The sequence below is a fragment of the Polyergus mexicanus genome, unplaced genomic scaffold (genome assembly GCF_030449975.1).
Source record: "Polyergus mexicanus isolate NDT 795.1 unplaced genomic scaffold, iyPolMexi1.0 SCAF_1, whole genome shotgun sequence".
NCBI lineage: Eukaryota > Metazoa > Arthropoda > Insecta > Hymenoptera > Formicidae > Polyergus > Polyergus mexicanus.
Genome location: NW_027223321.1, coordinates 13155251 through 13177220, shown reverse-complemented (window position 1 = coordinate 13177220; position 21970 = coordinate 13155251). Strand labels below are relative to the sequence as shown.

At 31.8% G+C, this 21970-nt stretch overlaps 4 protein-coding genes across 5 annotated transcripts; 2 read left to right on the top strand and 2 right to left on the bottom strand.

Annotated features, from left to right (window-relative positions):
• The first annotated feature begins 1350 nt into the window (after positions 1-1350).
• Positions 1351-6927, top strand: Kap-alpha3 (karyopherin alpha3). Its single transcript, XM_070301180.1, has 9 exons — positions 1351-1881; positions 2797-2896; positions 3264-3468; positions 3648-3808; positions 4117-4343; positions 4739-5104; positions 5218-5452; positions 5638-5729; positions 6147-6927. The coding sequence occupies exons 1-9, from the start codon at positions 1813-1815 to the stop codon at positions 6234-6236; spliced, it is 1545 nt and encodes a 514-aa protein (XP_070157281.1). The 5' UTR covers positions 1351-1812; the 3' UTR covers positions 6237-6927.
• A 288-nt stretch (positions 6928-7215) lies between these two features.
• Mrpl3 (mitochondrial ribosomal protein L3) lies at positions 7216-9564 on the bottom strand. Its single transcript, XM_070301192.1, has 7 exons — positions 9380-9564; positions 8806-8893; positions 8407-8643; positions 8176-8310; positions 7935-8095; positions 7652-7841; positions 7216-7473 (listed from the first exon to the last, which is right to left on the bottom strand). The coding sequence occupies exons 1-7, from the start codon at positions 9439-9441 to the stop codon at positions 7234-7236; spliced, it is 1113 nt and encodes a 370-aa protein (XP_070157293.1). The 5' UTR covers positions 9442-9564; the 3' UTR covers positions 7216-7233.
• An 85-nt stretch (positions 9565-9649) lies between these two features.
• Shv (DnaJ homolog shv) lies at positions 9650-12414 on the top strand. The gene is made up of 5 exons (XM_070301204.1): positions 9650-9753; positions 10104-10488; positions 10555-10823; positions 11300-11586; positions 11667-12414. The coding sequence occupies exons 1-5, from the start codon at positions 9683-9685 to the stop codon at positions 11744-11746; spliced, it is 1092 nt and encodes a 363-aa protein (XP_070157305.1). The 5' UTR covers positions 9650-9682; the 3' UTR covers positions 11747-12414.
• A 169-nt stretch (positions 12415-12583) lies between these two features.
• Positions 12584-19988, bottom strand: LOC138936080 (uncharacterized). Of its 2 annotated transcripts, none has more exons than XM_070301158.1 (5): positions 19440-19988; positions 17222-18708; positions 16290-16518; positions 15527-15806; positions 12584-14913 (listed from the first exon to the last, which is right to left on the bottom strand). In XM_070301158.1, the coding sequence occupies exons 2-5, from the start codon at positions 17375-17377 to the stop codon at positions 13398-13400; spliced, it is 2181 nt and encodes a 726-aa protein (XP_070157259.1). In that variant the 5' UTR covers positions 17378-18708; positions 19440-19988; the 3' UTR covers positions 12584-13397. The 2 variants fall into 2 exon arrangements, with proteins under 2 accessions (XP_070157259.1, XP_070157268.1); XM_070301167.1 differs by having other exon boundaries at positions 17967-18708.
• Positions 19989-21970: the final 1982 nt, after the last annotated feature.

Here is a 21970-nt window from a genome sequence, read left to right as displayed (position 1 = left end):
TAGCTTATTAAAGTTAAAAGTTAACTCTTTATCCAACAGCGAATCGACGAACATCCGACAAACTTTTGTTGTATGACAAAAATAATATATTCGTATTACGATGATCAATCATTTTTACACGACTTTAATATTGATGAATTATTTTAACTTGTATAAAAAAAAGTTAATGAGTTGATGCATTTAAAAATAAGTTTAAAAATAAATTTTAATAAATTAGTTTAAATAAAAAATTAACATGTTTAAAATTAACTAAGTTAAATTAAAAATTATATTAGCTTTTCAAATTTTTTAACTTAATTTTTAACTGTTCACCTAATTACTACCCAACCCTATATAAGAGTCAAAACTTTACATACTCATGTGAAATTCAAGCGTCAAAAGAATATTGAACGGAATTCAAATATAAGCGAGAGTTGACGAAAAATGGCGGACCAATCGAAAGCGAATATTTTACATTTTATGGAAATGCGATTTCTAACCAACGACACTTTTGTCCCCAGGAAACGAACTCTCCTATTGGATCAAAAGTCATACCTCGTACGTGGTTATAAACAGAGAGAAGATATAATAGAGGGCGGGAGTCAGCTAAAAGAGTATCAGGCAATTAGAAAGAGACGAAGTAAAGTGACCTGGCTGTCCTTGTCTGTTAGCGCATGCGCAGAGTAGAGCATACAGAGTCCGGAGTACATTAGCATAGTAAAAAAATATTATAAAGTTATATTTAAAAAAAAATTAATACAGATTTTTAAAAATCTAATAAATGTTTTGTTATGATAGAAAATCAGTTAAAATTTATTAAAAAACGTATTTTGCAATATATAAGTGGACAAAAATTAAACCATAAATAAATGTAATAATTATAATTTTTAAGTGTTAATGAAGGTAGATTTTAATTTACATTCACAAATTATTTTAAAAATAAATTAGTTTCTTAATGATCAAATTATCAATTTCGATATATTTTAATCTTTAAAGAAATCACAAAAATTTTCTTTATATCACTGTACAAGTAAAATATATATAATTAAATTCAATAAACGATTTGCATATGATTCAAATAATAAAGTAATACGAAAAATATATTTCAGTTAAATTGTTATTACGACAAATTTATTGCTATAAAACTGCTAATACTAAATATCAAAAACTGCGCATGCGCGAATAGACAATGACAGCCAGATCACTTGATTCTATCTCTTTCTAATCGTCTGATGTTTCCACTTACACGATTTTACCTATGGCTCCCGTCCTCTATTATATCTTCTCTCTAGGTATAAATCCACCAGATCCGCGTAGCAAATGTCACGTTTCGGAACGCATCGTCCTCGTTTCCGCGACATTGCCCCCCTCGACATCCATCCGTCGTTCTTTTCGGAACGCACGAGTAACGTTCGTGATCCGTTCTCGCTCGGCATCCTCGCCTCGCCAGTTATAGTTGGTCTTACAATTGTGAAAAGAGAAATAGCGTGGGTCACGCGAGAAGAAGAAGAATCGCACTCTGTACATACATATATTTACAACGCCGAATAGCAACGACGGCAATTGTTACGTGATCGAGCGTTATGCATGATACTGCATATTGACATACGTATACCGCGTTTGGTGAATCGTGAAACGGAATGCAGTTGTCGATATAGATTGGAATAGATCGGTGGCAAATATCGGTAACGGATATCGAGACATATATATATATATATATAGAAGGAACCGTTCGAGAGTTTACTCTTCGGGAACGCGTAATTTTGCAATCGACATACGACGGTGCCGGCGCACATTGATCTTACGCTAGTGCGGAAATTGGTTATCGAAAAAATGGCGGCTGAGGCAATGCTAAATAAGAACCGAATGATGGTGTTTAAGAACAAAGGCAAGGATGTTGAGGTGAGCGACTAATTTCTCCTAAATGGACGGCGTAGTAGATTCTACGCCGTGACAGAAATTATATTGGCCGTGAACGGCACTCGGGACGCCCTCGTGTCAGGTTGCCGTGCACGATGATGCCATTTTCCCTCCTCCTCGTGCATGCACTTGCATATACGTTGAACCGCTTCTCTTCCTCCTTTTCTCGCTGCTGCCCGTATTTCCTCTTTTTTTCCTTCCTTCCTTCCTTCCTTCCTTCCTTCTTTCCTTCCTTTCTTCTCTTTTTTCTGCTTTCTACACTTTTTTCCTTTGCAATTTTATCTCTACATTTTTTCTGTCCTTCTCTCTTGCTCTGTCTTTTTCTTTTATTTTATTGTCCTCTCTTCTATTCTACTTGTTGCTTATTTTGTAATTTATATCGAGATCGCTTATTATACTATTGATATGTTAACAATAACTTTATGTTGCTGTATCATTTTCATGAAAATTTTATCAAGTTATACGTCGGAGAATATTTCGACATGTCCGTTTTTTAAAGATTAAGCAAGTTATTGGTAACATATATTTGTATAGAATGACGTACAAAAATTTTGTAACTATAAATATCTCTAATACTTCATATAATTAGTAAAGTATATAATTAGTGGCACTATTTATATTATATCGACACTACTGATGAAGCAAACATATATTTACTTGTTCCATTTAATGAAAATTTAATTTTTAAAGAAATTCCTTTCCTATAACTATTTTTATATTGCGAGACAATTTGATTATTCATTTATAAAATATAAAATATAATTATTTATTCTGTTTTTTCATATAATACTTCAATATCTCAATGTCATGAAAGTGAGTTGAATTAACTTTATTCTGTGAAGGCTGATATATTATAATTTAGACATAACATCACAAAATTAATATTATTGTTTTCAGGAGATGAGAAGAAGACGTAATGAAGTGACAGTAGAATTACGTAAAAATAAGCGTGACGAGACTTTACAAAAGAGACGAAATGTACCTACAGATTCAACAGGTAATATTTAAAAATAATTTTTATTGCAATTTATTACTTTCACGCATGGCAGCTTTAATATTTTACCTTAAATATGATCTTTGATACTGAAATATATAATGCTTTATGAAAAAAAATATCTTGTACTTGTTATAAAATCAAATTAATATTACAAACGTATGATAAATAGAAGCCACCAAGTTTACTAATTTCCATTTAGTAAATATTACATGTTATTTAAATATTCTTTTTTTTAAATATTTCTTTTTATGTATAAGTTAAAATACATTCAGTTTAGATATAATATCTATGTATTGACCTTATATCTTAATTAGGTGCTTATTAATGTAAATATTACACAAATAATATATACTGTTCTTTTAAACAGATGAAGATGATATTGATAAACATCTTTCAAAAATCAGCTTAGAAGAATTGGTAGCAAAAGCAGGTAGCTCAGATCCAGCAGTACAATTACAAGCTGTACAGTCAGCAAGGAAGTTACTATCTTCAGATCGTAATCCACCTATTGATCCATTGATAGAGAGTGGCATTTTACCAATCTTAGTTCGTTGTCTTGAACAACATCATAAGTAAGTAAGAAAAAACTTTTATGGACAAAGTATTATTACTATCAATTTTTTGTTTTTGATATATTGTACTTTTGTTGCATCTTTGTGCAGCTTTTTTTCTGTTATAGCTAATTTTGAAAATACTATATATCAAGCTATATTCTCCCATCTATAAAACTGCTTTCAATATAACTTTTTAGTCCATCTTTACAATTTGAAGCAGCCTGGGCTCTAACAAATATTGCAAGTGGGACATCGGCTCAAACGCAAGCTGTTGTTACTGCTGGTGCAGTACCACTCTTTTTGCGCTTGTTACTTTCAAGTCAACAGAATGTATGTGAACAAGCTGTATGGGCCTTAGGTATGACATTTGATTATATAAACTTATAAATTGTTTAAATTATAATACATTATATCGTTTTGTCAATTTAATAGAAATATATAGGATTTTAAAAGAAATATCTCACATAAATGGAATTGAGTAAAAAGATTTTAATCTATAAGAATGCTATAGCATTAAATTTTTAATTATATAAAAAAAATATTTATCTGATTTCGAGACCAAACGTTTATAATATATAAGTTTATATATATATATATATATATATATATATATATATATATATAATATGATATGAAATATGTTACATATGTATTTATTGCTTGTAGGTAACATAATTGGAGATGGTCCAATACCTAGAGATTATGTTATTAATCTTGGTGTTGTACCGCCACTGCTAACGTTTATTAAACCGGATATACCTATTACGTTTTTACGTAACGTAACATGGGTCATTGTAAACTTATGTAGGAATAAAGATCCACCACCACCAGTTCAAACCATAAAGGAGATTTTACCTGCTCTAAACGTGCTTATTCATCATAATGATATTAATGCAAGTATTGACATTATGTAAAGGCAGAAATAAAATCGATAATTATTCTGTATATATAAATTAATATAGGATACATTCAAAAAAATAAATACATAAATAAATAGTAATTTTTTAATTTTTAATTAAATATTTGATTGGACAGTAAGGCAATTTAATAGATTTATATTCTTACCTTTCCATAAAAAAAAAAAAAAAAAAAAAAAAAAAAAAAAAAAAAAAAAAAAAACCTGAAAATAAACTAATTAATTCTATAGAATTATATATAGTACTGTATTTTTTATCGTATCTATTTTTAGGTATAATACACGTATTACTATATTATTTTTATAAGATTGTTTTTAGCTGTTAATGAAAATTGTTATAAATTTTCTCTAATCTAATTATCTTTTTCACAGATTCTTGTTGATACCGTATGGGCCTTGAGCTATCTGACTGACGGTGGTAATGACCAAATTCAAATGGTTATAGATAGTGGTGTTGTACCTCGTTTAATACCACTTCTTTCGCACAAAGAGGTCAAAGTGCAAACTGCTGCTCTTAGAGCAGTTGGTAATATTGTGACTGGCACAGATGAACAAACACAAACTGTTTTAAATTGTGATGCTCTTTCGCATTTTCCTAATTTGTTGACTCATCCAAAAGAGAAAATTTGTAAAGAAGCAGTTTGGTTCCTTTCAAACATTACTGCCGGCAATCAGTCACAAGTTCAAGCAGTTATAGATGCAGGACTCTTATCACTTATTATTCGTAATTTAGCGAAGGTATATAAGAATATATAATCGTTTTTTACAGAAAATGTATATTGTTACATTTTGTTATTTTGTTCATTTAACATTTGCACACATAGGTACATATGTATTTTACGTTTTTATAGGGAGAATTCCAAACGCAGAAGGAAGCTGCATGGGCAATTAGTAATCTTACAATAAGTGGTAATAGGGAACAAGTTGCACGGCTTATACAAGAAGGTGTTATTGGTCCATTCTGTGATCTTCTGTCTTGTAAAGATACTCAAGTTGTGCAAGTGGTATTAGATGGCATTCATAATATGTTGAAGCTTGCTGGAACCCAAGTTGAACATTTGGCAAATATGATTGAAGAGTGTGGTGGTGAGAGAATATTTTGTTATTCTAAAATAGTATTCTAAAATAATAGTAGTAATTATTAGTATTTATATTATATTTCATCATGTATATGTATATCTAGAGAAAAATGTAAAAAAACTTGACAAATGAAAACGACATATATATGTACATAGAACATGTACTTATAAATATTTTTTTTTTATTTACAGGTGTGGACAAGATCGAAGCATTGCAAAATCATGAAAATGTAGATATTTACAAGTTAGCATATGACATCATTGAGCAATATTTTTCAGAAGAGGTAAAACCGTTCTTCATGTTTACAGTTCACTCATAATTTACTAATAATTTAAAAAAAGCAATTGAATAAAAAACTAACTTTCTTGCTTTAACACATACATTTACAAAAATCTGGTAATACCCTATGGAATAGATTTAATATATATATATATATATATATATATATATATTTATATATATATTTTATGTCATTCGATATTATTATTTTGCATTTAAATTGTAACATAAAAAGATTACCTTGCTGCACACATATTATTTTTATATATGCAATGACATCAAAATATCTATAATTAATGTCACATTGGATGATTCTAGAATTAAAAGAGCTAGATTTCTAATGCATTTTGCACATTCTTTTATTACATCTAATAACATTGATATATGGATCTTACTGGTAATATATAATTATTGATTTTAGGCGGATGAGACACCTTTGGCACCAGGACACGAAGGAGCTTTCGAGTTTGATCAGACGACGAGTATTCCGAGTGAAGGTTTTAAATTCTGAGAGAGTCTCCACTTATTTCTTATCCGATCGTGCCGTCCCCCGACAAACTCCGATGCGGAGCCATTTTGCTTTTCTCTTTCCTATTTCTACATCTCCTTCCTGTTTCAATGAAAGTGTAGCAATATGAACTTACCACTGCTGTGGATCGAGAATTATCGCGTTTGCTAATCTAAACATACAGTGTGATTTATCGACTTTTCCGTATTTTGGAAAGCTTGAACGAAGTAGAGAAAGAAAGCTGGTTACAGAATGAAAGAGAACCAGATAATTACCAAAAACTGATCACTCATGTATTTTGATTTTTTCTTTCCCCTTTGTTATAATACGTTACCTTTTTTTCTTTTATAATACAATGATAAACTTATTAGCAGTGTCTTTAGGCGAGCGCAGATAGCTACATAATGCATGCAAATAAATTATCTTAGTGAAATCGATTATTTCCGCACTGCAAAGTGAAAATAAGGGAACGAAAAGAAAGGATTATTCTGCACTGCATCTGTTTCTACACTGTAATGTAGAAATAAGGGAATGAAAAGGAAGGATTATTCTATTGCTTGATCATGTTGCTCTCCACTCTAACTCAGGACGAGTCTTGGTTAGCGATATTACTTTTATAAAATAATTCGTGTATATTTTAGGCATGTTAAATTTATAATGATATTGATTACTAAATAAATGAATCAATTGACTACTCTTTACTAGCATAATTAATAAGTATGGACACATTTCTGTAAGAAAAAGCAAAACAATTAATAAAACTCCAACATGTAAATTCTCGGCACAACTTCAACTATCACAGTCAATTTTTATTTTTATTCATCAATATATGACGTTATATAGAATTAAAATATGTGCCTGTGCTGATCCTTAATCTCTATATATAAATATATATTTGTAAGTTATCATCTAGAAAAAAAAAACATGTATAAACTTCATAAATGATCTTAATTATAAATTATATATATTTTTATTTAATATCATTCAGAGATATACACAATTAAGATTCTTCTTCAAATTCTATCGTGGGATCTATAAATGGGTGTATTTCGTCTGCATATAGTTCTTCTGGAAGTGATTCTTCAGTGATACTTGATAAATATGTAGGGAAATGTGGCGCTGTTTTATGTCGTCTCAGAGGAAGTATTGTATCATAGATATGACAATAAGTATTGACTTCTCCAGGTATGTTATGTCCTTTGACCCAAATTACATTATATTTTGTATTTATTCGTAGAATCTATACGAAATATTATACAATTGCATTATTAAAAAATTAATACTGACTCTTGTAAAATTTATAAGGCGGACAATAGAGAACTTATAAATTATAGACTAAATTTCGGGATATGACTTATCTTTCGTGAACTATATCTTTCGTATGTCTTTCGATATACTAGAGAAATTGTGTATCTTACCGGAACACCTTTTTGAATGCGCCACCTATTACCCATATGTCCAGGCAGTTTAGTGCCAGGCATGACTCTGGCTTTAGTACCACCTGATCCAATATTTCCGGGTCTTCTATGCGTTTTAGTTACGCCATGACTGGCAGGCATTCCTTTAAAGCCCCATCGTTTCATGACACCTTGGAACCCACGGTCTATCCTAATGGAATTCATATTTTAATTTTTTACAAATAATGTATATTCGATATTATTAAAGTCTACGCTTTTTAATAATAAATGCAAAATTATTTACGTCTTTGCACGAATATCGATGACTTCTCCTGGTTTAAAATGTGCAACGGTCAAAGGAGTTCCTGGTTCTAATGCTGCTTCAGGAGATATCATAAATCTTCTTAGTATGCGTTTTGGCATAACTCCAGTAGCATTAAAAATACCATAATATTCTTTTGTAACCTGCACAGAAAGATTATTGTTAAATTTCTTTATATGCTAATATGCAGAGAAATATATTATACAATCTTCTAATTATATACCCATTGCGGATCTATATTTTCCGCTCCTACTACAAGACATCCTAGTCTCCTTTTTATTTGTAATGGAGGTTTTCGACTTCTAATTGGATAAAATTTCTGTGGTGGGATATATTTTACTACTTCATTATCAACAACCTGAATATAAAGAATATATGATATAACATACAGAGATATGAAAAATAAGAATGATAATTAACAATGTTTATTGAAGATCAATATTGTTTTATTTACCTGAAGTAATGTCGAGTGAACCTTTTTTCCATTTTTCAACCATAATGGATAAACTCCAATTTTCTTAGCAATTAAGCCAGTACGTCGCAGACCTCGCCTCCATTTTGTGTTTGGTTCAATTGGATCTATTTTTAATGGAGAAATATTTGTTTCATATCCAATATTAAGACCATATTTGTCTTGAGTTACTTCTTGTAGAAACTCCTTATTATCTTCTGTTAGTTGTTCGTCGTATTTCTACAAAGAAGAATTTTAATAAATGCATTAAATATAATTACTTTATGTATATTACTCTAAAATGACTTCATGTGATACATCATTTATATTTAAATACTAGATTAAAATAGAAATAAGTAATCTGCATATTAGTAACTATAAAAATAAGTAATTTATACATACAACACGTGTAACTTTTGGGAGCCACTGTGGAGGACGATATCTAGGCGTATTATATCTGTCTCGCTTTGAAGTAGCAATCATATTGATACTGAAAGTGCAAAAAAGAATAAAGATTTACATAAATCTATTTTAGAGAGAATATTGTACATTTTCTGTTTAGTTCAACATATATAACATATAAATATGGAACACTTCTGTTTTTAAATATCATATACATCTCCTTGCGAATCTGAATCTTAATATTACATATATTTATTTTTCATATCATTGTAACTTAAACATTAATTGTAAACATTTATAAGTAATTTGTGCGACATCATGTGAGCAATCTCGTTAAATATTTATAACTTAAAATCAAGCGAGAAAGATAATCATTCTAAAAGATGTATCATTTAAATCATATTTTTACGCATTTATTTGACAACATGTATATTATAATGTCATATATTATTTTTCGAAGATATATAAAAACGAGCACATTATAGACAGGATAAAAGGACATGCATAAGTGATAATACCGGCATGTGTAATACATAAATCGCTAATTAGAGAGCGACAATAAATAACAACATACCTTGGTTTCAAGAATTTCTGAAATAATTGAAGGCCATTAATAGCTTTCAGAAACGATGTCATTTTTGATGATACAGAACAAAAGGGACAAAGTTTTTTTTTATCTTATGATATACAAATCTATTTGGCCTTTAGAGCTATGTCGATGTCGATATGTAGCGAAAATATTATTTGTGCGATAGCCTGAAGTACACATTTGTCGCACTATAGATATTACATCAAACTTTTTCGCAGGAACCAATAAGAAACTCCCACGATTCAAGCTTTGGTGGTATGCTCAGATGTTTGTGTAACGTCTGCTAGGATGGCAGGATTAAAGTTAAATTGGATATTATTCATAAATTTAACAATATGTATTGTATTATCGATAGCTGGGTAAGTAAGAATATTTTTATTTTCTCTCGAAAGCGCATATTTATGTGCACTAAATTTTTTTAAAATCATAGATAGTATCATTAACCTATCTCTTTAGTCGATACTTGTTACTTAAATTTGTATCTGGATTATTGAACTTACACAGTTTTTTTTTTAAATGAGATATAAACACAAAATTCTATAACAGAGCCCCTCTCATTTCTATAATTTTGATCTTTGAAAATTAATATATTTTGTATAAAAAATTACTCGTACATTATTAGTGATAAAATTAATTTTTAATATAAATAATAATAAAAAAACAATAGAATTAACTAATATTTATATATTATTATTTTTTTGTCTTACAGAAGAGATTTTTATAAAATATTAGGTTTATCACATGGTGCAAGCACGCATGAAATAAAAAAGGCTTATAGACGATTAGCAAAAGAATTACATCCTGATAAGAATAAAGATGATCCAAATGCTTCCCAAAAATTTCAAGATCTGGGAGCAGCTTATGAAGTATTATCAGACACTGAAAAAAGAGAAATGTATGATAAATGTGGAGAAGAGTGCTTAAAAAAGGATGGAATGATGAATAATAATATGGATCCCTTTGCAAGTTTCTTTGGTGACTTTAGTTTCCATTTTAATGGAGAAGCGCAACATCAGCAGGAAGTTAGAGGTGCAAATGTTATAATGGACTTGTATGTCACTTTAGAAGAATTATACAATGGAAATTTCATAGAGGTAAAATTTTATAAATATAATATAACTTTTTTTTTTGTAAATTTATATTGCTATGGTATATTTTAGATTACAAGAAATAAGATAGTTATGAAGGCAGCAAAAGGCACAAGAAAATGCAATTGTAGGCAAGAATTAGTTACTCGCAAGGTAGGAAATGACAGAATCCACATGATACAACAGTCAGTATGTTCAGAATGTCCGAATGTAAAGATGGTGAATGAGGAACGTACATTAGAGGCAGAAGTTGAACCAGGAATGGTAAATAATCAAGAAATTAAATTTACTGCTGAAGGAGAACCACATCTCGATGCAGACCCAGGAGATTTAATATTAAAGTTAGTAGATATTTTTCTATATCTATAATTTCGCAAATATGTATGAATCAAAGTATGTGATATAATCGAGAAGGAGATGACTTTATATTTCAAAACAAATCGAATAAACTTTTTTTTATGGCTTAATAAATTTTGCTATAGATCACTGTTTTTTTCTATACATAATATTTCACTGTTTGTTTACTATCAGAATTAACTGTAAGTTATATTTATTATTGTATGTATACTGTATTCTATTTTTGTTTAATATTAACTGTCAGTTTCTATCAAAGAAGGACGAATTTCAATCAAATGCACAAATATCTAATAGACTTCAAAGCCATTTATCTCGAAAATAGAATTTTTTTTTTTTTTTTTTTTTTAAATATATTTTAAAGCATAGATTTACTCCATTCCGTTGTATAACATACTTTTTGACGCATCCTATTAAGGTTTAATGCAGTTATATTTATAATATATAACTATATTTATTATAGGATACGAACTCAACCTCATCCTATTTTTGAAAGAAAAGGCGATGATTTGTACACAAATGTTACGATATCTTTGCAAGATGCTTTATTAGGTTTTACAGTAGACATAAAGCATCTAGACGGTCATATTGTAACTGTCCAAAGGGATAAAATTACCAAGCACGGTACCCGTATTCAAAAAAAGAACGAAGGAATGCCTAATTATGATAATAACAGCCTTCATGGCAATTTGTATATTACTGTTGATGTTGCATTCCCTGATATCGTTTTTACAGAAGAACAAAAAGAAAGTGAGCCGAAACGCGCAATATTACGTGCATCTTGAAATTTTGTATTATTACATAAATTACAATCGTATTTTGTGTTTCAGATATAAAAGAATTGCTGCAACAAAGACCTGTGAACCGAATATACAATGGTATACATGGCAAAGAAATAATTAATATCTAATGCAATATATGTACAAATGAATATATATAACATATGAGTACTTTGATTGGAATGTATGTCTTGATACGTACGTTTGTATAAAGGGGAAAGGGGAGGGTGATATTCTTTTTTTCTTATTAAAGAATACCACCTCGAGTTGGTAATCCAGTTGAACTAGATAAATTAAGTACACATATTCCACATAAATTTCATCTCGTCAGTATATATATGTTTTATCTGGATTAGTCCAAAGGACTGGTTAAATCTGTTCTTGTCGTCAATTATTTAAATCAATATCAACGATAATTAAGCAATTTATTTAATATATAATTTAAGTTATTTTGTATTTAGTTATGAATCACATGAATAATGTATGAAAGATCTAAATGTGTGTGATCAAATTTTATACTTAATGTCACAAAATGTCACGAAATGTCACGAAAAAAGGCGATTACATAGTAATATAAACATAGTTAATGTCGTATACATCCGACATGGAGGACTTCCTTACGTGACGATCACAAAGAAATTCTGGACATAAACATCAATAAAAGCGTGCAAAAATAATGATTATAGTATCTCATGATAAATGTAATAAACATGATACATTTGTAGCTAATTTTTTATTTCACATATATCTATGTAATGAGTCGTAATATCTTATATGTAAGTTATATAGTAAAATTATACTTGATTATTAAAAAAAAAGATATCGATATTACTCTTCTCCTGTAATCAGAGAATCCAAGAAAATCGAACAGCTAAAAATAAATATGTAAAATATAAAATATATTTTAATGTTGCATAAAATATATTAGCAGAGGGAATTGCTCATTTTTTCGATATAAAATTGGCGTTAGGAGCATGTTAGAAATCATTGCATAATAATTAATTTTATTGCCGCGATCGCGGGGAAGAGAATGGTTTCGATAAAATACTCGTAAAGAGAAATAGTAAAATATCTTTTATTTGTATGTAGAAACGGTGAATTCTTTTGGTCGCTGAGAATTGTAGATCGCCGTAATAGGTCGTTACATATTGGTTTACAGATGTTGAAAGTTTAAGAAACTGATGTGTAATATATGAGAGACAATCGACATGACAAGTACAAATCATTTTGATACGAATTAATAGCAATTGAGAAATGTATTTTCTTATCGAGCGTAGAATTGTCTAACTGCAATGTCACGAACAAGCAAGCCAACAAATAAGAAATTGCAATGAAGATGGAGATGCGGAGCAAGATGATTGTCCGCAAACGCCTCGTTAGACAATTCTGCATCAACATTTGTAGATATCTCTATTATTGTATGTATATGATCAGATTAAATTAATCAATCAATTGGTGGAAAAGGTAGAACAAAATTTGTGGAAGGATATATGTGTAAATAAATATCAAACTGCGCTGGAATGTGTTCGCGATACGATAGAGACTTACGGTGTTCTCGAGAATACAGACTTTGAGCGATATCTTCATCAATATAACAATATTATCTATCATCCATAGAAATTAGATAGAAGCACGGGAATGTGTTTTGCGAATAGTTAAATAGTTTGTCGCGAAACTCTCCAGCTGTAATAGTCTCTTCGAAACGCTTCTGATCGAGTCTCCCGACTTTGATTTAAATTATCAAATACAAAAAAGATGATCGCGTCACTTTAACGATTGCGCCTAAAGACAGTAACAATACAGGCGCATGTTAAACTCATCGACGCAAGCACTCTGAGTACCGTAAGCGTTAAGTCTGCTGACCGAACCGACCAATTTGCGGCTATTGTCGTCGGCCTTGTAACGCACCGTACCCTCGAAGATCGCATCACCTGGCGTGGTCTGTATGGTCACCGTGTAATCCATCAGCTTCGCGCCATCCGTCTTGTCCAGCCATACCTTCGCGTCCTTGATCAATTTCAAGTTCAACGTCGCGCACAGCGGATAGTTGCTCAGCATATCGTTCAATTCCCTGACGAGGAACGACACGCTATCCTGAAGGCCGGTGTCGTTCCAAGCGACGGCGTTGCTGGTATGGCACATGCACCAGTGATTCGCTATGTGCGCCATTTCGCAGGTACGAATGTCCGGCACCGGCAGGAACCAACTGATGCCGCGCGAAATAGGCGACGCAGCCTGATCTTTGATGCGTTTCTTGAGATACGATTCGCGCAGAATATGCGGGCTTAGCAGATCCACCAAGGTTTCGTGAAGATCAAAGGGAGTCGTCAGGCTGTGGCTGTTTCTGCGCAAGTTTCCCCAAGCTAGCGGAAATTTCTCTCGCCACCACTTCGGCAACACGATGAAGACGAAGGGCAGGCTATCCTCGATCTTACCTTGATAAGTTTGCCGAAATTCGCCCCATCTCAACCCGTGATCACTCATCATGATCAAGATAGTGCGATCCAACACACCTTTTTGCGACACGTACTCGACGAAGTCGTGATACGAGTCGTCGCCCAACTGTGGATATGTGAAAAAGTCATGAGTGAGACTGGCCTGCCAGATAAAGGCAAAGTAAAGCTCCGAGGAGAACTCGTTCACCACTTTACGACTGTAATCCAGCAAGCAGTCGACCGTCTTTCTGGAACCGATACAGAGATTGGCGTTCATGTTCTGGGTATGGCCGATGTCCCTCTCGGCGCCGAAGATATACGGTCTAAGATAATAATCCGTCGGTTCCTCCCGAAATCCCGGTTTTAAATAATTAAACGTGGTCATGTGCCATGCGTCCTCGCCGAACACCGTGCGATAACCAGCGGCGCTGAAATTCTTCCACAATAGCGGACATTCGTCGAAGGTTTTCTTAGACGTCTGCCAACACAGTTTATGCAACTCGTCCTGATTCAGACCGCTCAATACCGGGACGAGATTCGGGTACGTGTTATCGGCGACTTTGGTGTAACCCAGCATCTCCACGGCGCCGAGAGAGTGAAGCAGCTTCACAGTCTTCGGCATCATTCTATGAAAGTTCATCCTGGAAACCGAATCGAGGCCGATGATGAGAACGCTAAGACGATCGTCAAGGAGTTTGTCCTTCCTCAGCGCCTGCTTGCATCTTTCCTCTACCAAAGGCTTGCGCGGTATAAAAACGTAGTAATCTTTATATATCATTTTGTTGTCGCGAGAACATTCAACCTTTACGAATTCGGCGTTTACGGTGCTGGAATTTTGGAACGGATAACACTGCTTATCATATCTGCAAATATGAAGATACATATTTTCATATTTTTGTTTCAGAAATTTGAAACAATTGAATTAGCATTATTGAAAATTTAGAAATATAAGTTTAACTGAATCAAATTAATCCTCTTTCTCTATCTATGCTGTAAATAAAATTTATAATTTAAAAAAGAGTAACAAAAAAATAATCTAATTGTTTTAAAGATTATTTTTGCGTGAGCGGTTTAGTATATGAAAGATAATCGAAGATCGCAATTGATTCAGTTATAAAATTACACGAGAATCATACATTATCATGAATGAAATTAAAATATTTCATTTTTTTTTTAACATTTTTGTTGAAAAGTATGAAAAAAATATAATTTATCGCAAATTATATTATAATTTCTAATTCCAATACCTTTAAATGTATGATATCACATCTACAATTGCATTTTTATCATACAGTAGTGATATCTTATCTAACAATACGCTTCTATAGATATAGATTAGCGTGATTTTACATATGATTAATTCCATTTATAGCAATCCATTCACAAAATTTGAATTTAAATTTAATTTAATTTAAAGTCATCTACTAAAAAGCAAGAAAGTATATGAATCAATTTTTGAGATAATATTGTACTTACGTAAGAGCATTGTCATTACTTTCCGTTCGCCAGAATGGTCGCCAGCAGCAACTGATGTCGTGAAATTCGTTTGATGCCAGAGGATTAATGAACAGCGCAGTGTTATTCGATTCGATTAGCGGCAAAGATTTTCCGCACTCGAGCGATGGCTTAGTTATAAAAGGTCGTGTTGCAGGATCGAAAGGATCCATGGCGGGTAACCGGCATCCTTTGTTGCGAACTAGATAACCACCACTGCCTATTGACGTATAAACGCTCGGTGATAACGATACATATTCCTCTGTAAAAAAAAATTGCTAATTAGTAATTAAAATGAACGCATAAATATATACAAGAGTGGTTCGAATATAAACGAGACTTTTGTTGTCACAATTTGTTAAAGAAAGATTTATATATACAACACAACATAAATTTTTTTTGACTGCCGATATTTTTTATTAATTATTATTATATCGAATATTATGCAAAAACTATTAGCGCTTCAACAATTTTGTTAAAGAAAAAGAATCAGAAACTTCTTAATTCTTTTTACTTTAATTTTCAAATTTAATTCTTTTCAAATATACGTTGTCGTAAATATTGAGAAAGATTAATTATACTGATTTTATAAAAAAAGAAGTTACGATAAAAAATGGCACTATATTTATGTATGAAATCTTTATGCATGATTTTTGTGACTTGTTTTTATTTGAGAACCATTTTTGTACGAAATGATAAACAGGAAACATGAGAATTGATAGCACGAGTATAATCTAATACTCACGCGTTACTACATCTGGAGTATTTGGTTTGGCCATTGCTCCAAATCGGATGATCCGAAATGGACCGGTGTCGTAGCTGTTGATAATGAGAAGCGACATTAACAGAAAAACTAATAGCGCGATTAGCCATCTTCGTAGCCGTAGGCCTCCTTTCTGTATCCTGGTCTTGATTAATGCTGTGGTTGAGCCACATTCATCGTCGATAGTTTTTCTGCCACTGCGAAACAGTGTCTGCCAAAGAAAAAGAAATATCTCTTAATATAATGAAACTCATCAAAAATTATTGAAATTGTTTATCATGATACGCATAATTAGCTTTTTGAAAAGTTTTCTTACAAAAAGACTGTATGATTTATCGCGATATTTCTTCGCGCGTATAAAATTTATATTGAAAACACCGAGAATAGCTCGATCAGAGTTACTTAGAAGCTATATATATATATACACATGCGTTTTAACAAAATTTAAATAAGATCAGAGATTACAATTATAAATTTCTGCAAAGAATTAAAATTTTGCAGGCATTATAAATTAAAATTGAAATTGTTAAATATGTTGCAAATTTACTCACAATTTTATTCAAGAATAATTGCATTTCTGAGAAAATAAAAAGAGAAAATAAAAACTGAAACGGATTGTTATGACAAGAAATATATCGCCGGATATCTCGTCTTCCGTAAATAAAAAGTAAAATCGTCTGTGAAACTTAACATTAATCGATGGCATATTATGTGATCGTGCTTGATAAAGAAAAGAAGAAATTTAATTAATTTAGTAGCATATTCTATAAATAATATATTAATTTTTATTACAAAACATAATCCTCTTGCTAAGTGTTCACAACGAAAGGAACACATTATGCAATCACGCAGCATGGGTATATTAGAAGAATTGTTTACGTGTTTTGGAGCAAATAAAAAAAAAAAAGATTTACCTCCTCGAGAGATTGATGTTCACGCATAACAAAGCGGTTGCATACATCAAACACTTTCGTAGGTGCAATGTTGAAGTGCACTATCAGTACATACATTATGTCTAGTGCCTTTATTTTTGTGAGAAGATAGGACCGATACCATGCTGATATCGACATCACATTTGAAGTGAATATATATCTAGCTGATTAGATTAAATCGAATTTCGCGGATTGCTTAAAATATGCATATTATCTTGTTTACATTTAATATACAAAAGGAGAGAATGCGTTATTAATTATATTCTCTTATGTTATATTCTTCGCTCGTCATTATTGTATCGAAATTTTTTCACAAAGAGCAGCGGCTTACGAGATAAAATTACATTGAGCAGAATCTCTTGGTCCTTTGATTTTGCATTATTCTTCGCAAAGAGATCAAGATCTTTTTCTTATCAGTCCTTATTTATACCATTCTTGTATCATTCCGTAGACGCAATTATTCATTACGAAGCTCGCCATCATAATTCGCGTTAAAAAGCGTATCGAACAAACGGATCGAACGTAGAGCAATATTTATGGAAGTTAGCCCGTCGTGTGATGCGTATATTGTAACGCAAAATGCGTAAACGTATTTATTCGAGTATCGAAGCGTATTCTTTCGCTTAGTGATTGTCTGTGTAAATATGAGCTTGGCAAACAAATGGTCACGTTTATTGTTCTTTTTCTTTCCCCCTTTTCTTTAAACTCCCGGTCACATTAAACTCACGTTTCTTCTACGAGATCGTGATATGTTCGCCTGGTCCATGAATTTTCTGCTAATGATGATTACGAGATCATGAGATAATACATCTGTTTCGCAATGCTATCCAGCTTCTCTCGCTGACTTTCGCCTGTTTAGTTGTAGCACGGACCTGGAAGACTTGCGGAACGTCAACTGTGAACTATCACTACCATTCTGTTGGCATATATAATAATCGTATCGTATGCAAATATTTAAGGGGCGTTTCGGTTTAATCGCGACGATTCGTTCCTATTCCTCGATTCGCCACGTATGTTACAAACGATAAGTCTCGGTAATAGGCTGATCTTCTTTGAGATGAGTTCTGATTCTTGTTTATTATTCAAATCGATCATTGTGCAAAATGCTATCTGATCGAACTTGTTCGCTTCTTCATCTACTTCTCCATCGTCAGAACTATCTTTTCCAGAGATATTGATTTTTCCATCGATATGTATTTATTAATTAGATACTTAAGATGGCCGTTCGCATGCAGATATCGGATTCATCGCTGTAAATTTTTCTAATGACAATTAACTGAATGCAGCGCACATGGATTATTCACACGATAATCTACGGATAAAGCCTCGGCATCAGCTCTCTTCTGTCTCCTTTTTCTATCGTATCTACATATAGCGTTTCATTCATTTTCTTTCTACATCTGTTCGGTTGTGTATTATGTCCAATGGCGTACGCATCTTCAGGGGATGTGTATTCACCGATTGTATTCCTGAAACAATCATTGGCACGGTTATATTCTGGACACATGTTCCTTCTACGGCAGATGATTGAACTATAAATTATAGATATCAATTTTTTAATTTAATAGTATAAATATATATTTTACCTACGAATTCTTAAATTGATCAAACTATTTGAGCCATTTAAAAAATCGATCTCTTTATTTAACAAAAATTGCATCAAACTCATTCCATATTTAATTTCAGGTGGCCAACATAACATAGAGAATTTAAATTTTTTTAATTATCAATCTAATTTTATTTAATTACAGTAATATTTATTTATTAGAAGATGAAAAAAATGTGAAAAAATAGTGGTATATCCAAATCATTATTTTTACACGCTAAGAAGAATTGATTCCATATTGAAACAATAAGATTTATAAATAACTTTATTATTGTTAGTTCTGAAAATTTTGCATATTTTTATTTTATTTTTCCATTTGGAATACTATTTAGAATTTCAATCTTTCTTTATAAGTAATATTTACTTGTCCATATTAAACAAGATATTCTAAAAATTGGCAATAATTATAAACTCAAATCTTGTAACATAAATGAATCTAGAGAAGAATATTTTCGTAAGAATTTACTTAATATTCTCATTTCTTTTTATTCCATTTTAAAATAAGGTCAACTTTTGTATGCAATTAATGCAATTGCTAATTCGTGCGATTAACATTAAGATTGTCGGACGGAATCTGAAATAAAATATACGTACATTCGGTCCAGCCTTCCGTCTTGGCACATGTGAACTTGGAGGAATGAAACTCTCAAACAGCTGTTTTTACATTATCCACTGTAGTTTTGTGGATAGAACATGCGGTATGCCTGAGAGAGTGATGTATTATTTATAAATCGGAGTGATTTATCACTCTTTCAGAGGCAACACCAAGATAACAAGCTCTAAAATCCCCTCTCATAGTGCAATTTCAAGTTCCAGCGGCAAAATATTGTTGCAGTCCGTCTGTATTAAATATCTATCTTTTCTCTTCAGCTAATACCCTTTGATCGCGTTCATTCCATATAGAATCCCATCTCTCACCGGAAGAGGAAATAATCGGGTGCAGACCCTTTGCCTACTGGTGAAAGAGAGTGCACTGATCGGCTACCGTTTCGTCGACCTCACCCCCATCGTCATCTTCGGCACCGATGCTCTCGGTCTGTCATCAGCATGCGGATGGAGCGTTCGCGCACACGTTCGATGGCCGATCCTCGGAGATGAGCCAATACGGCAGGCGTTGCCGCGTCCCGGTGAACAGGGATTCCACCGAAAGTGCGTGCGGACGCCGCGACCACCCGAGACTGGACGAGACGCGATGAGACGAGAAGGAGGTCCAGGAGGTCCCTAGCGGTCGATAGCGAAGCGCGCGCGCTTCTCCGGCTACGAGCGAGTCTGAAGACCAGCGCGCACGTTGGACTAGAATTACACGAGCCAAAATTGAATAAAATTATTTTACTTGCGATATGAGGAATATATACAATATACAGAATATTGCACATCAGGTTAATGAAACTTCAGGATCTTATAGGAAATTGAATTTAGAACAAAAAAGTTCCTATATAAACATAGGTCCGGAAACGCTTCGTTAAAAAGTTATAGCTAATAAACTTCGAGAAATCACGTTTTCTTGATGATTTTTAAAAATAATTTCAAAACCCTTAATTTATTTCAAAACGTAACAAAATAAATCTGATGGGTAATTAAGTAACAAGCTAAATTGCACCAATTTTATTTAATTCCGATAAGACGTGCAAAAGAAAATAAGCGATGCCTAACGGATTATATTCATTAATTGAAAATACATTAATACTAACATATGTTATTTTTACACGTGTATGTATGTTATGTATTAATTCATACTTTCCTACAATCTGACTTTTCTCCGTATTTCCTGATTTCACATAAGGCGCACATAAAATCAATATTAAGGCATTATTTCGCTTTTTTCCATTCTCCAACCGTAATTACAAGATTGTTAAGAAAGAAACATTTAAAACTGTCTTTATTGAGTCTTTTTAGAATAGAAAATATGTTTGATATTATGCGCACAACACAAACATATATATTTACCTCCCTTATGTATAGTTTTGTATTTCTCATAAATAGCTTAAAAAACTCTTAGAACTAATGCAATTTTAAGCAAAATTTACTTAACACTTGCCAAGCTTTAAAATATATTATTCTTTCCCTCCGAAAAAAAAAGATAGAAATAAAAAAAACAGCGTTCCCACTTTCACTTTCACTTTAATTTAATAGTATAAGGATGATGATTGTTTTAAATATCACTGTAAATATCACTGTTCATATTTTGTTCCTCTTTCATCACGTGTGATTTCATATTATTTTATTAACTGAATAAAACTCGATATAGAAAGTTTGAACTTTAAATTTTAATAAAATAAATTATTACTCGATCAATTTGGAAAGATTGGGGATAGCTCGAATAATTCAAACATCGAAGAGAATTCGAGCGAAAATCGCAAACTGGAGTAATCAATTTTGTTCATCTTTTTTTTTTTTTTTTTTTTTTTAAAGTGTTGCCAAATCTTGTTTTACTCCTTTTTATCCGTTTAGATACATCAGGCCCGAAAGATCCAAATAATGCAAAGCTTCAAGCATTCAAGCAAGAGTGCTTTAAAATATATTGTACATACATCACGACCTTGTATATATACTACGAGCACATTGCATCCATAAAAGTTGCCGTTTCATTAACTACGATTGATAAATCGAGGACAATTATAAATGGGCCAAACAATAAGCGATTTGATAATGTTGATGTTAATTGTAAGCGGCGTAAAAGTTCTAACGCTACAGTTTCATGTCAAAATATAAAATTGAGACTGTGACGACGTGTAACGCGAAATAATCTTACGACAAATTTACGCTGCAAATAAAAAAATTAACACGTTTTTATAAATTTAATTTGCATAAGTAAATAAATTCTAAATCAAATAAGAAATTAACTCTCCTACAAATTTTTTATTCCATATTTTAAACTGTAATGTTAAATATATTTGAATTATATGTATGAGAGAAAGAGAGAGAGAGTGATAGGGGAGGGGGGAGGGGGGAGGAGGAGGAGGCGGGAAGAGAATGCTTATAATTGTTGTAAAAAGATTTGTATATTATCATTTATACAATATAGAGTACAATATGATATAACATGTAATATATTATTAAATAAAATGTTAATTATGTATGTATAAATGCACAATGACAGATCATATGGCTCAATGCGAGTATTT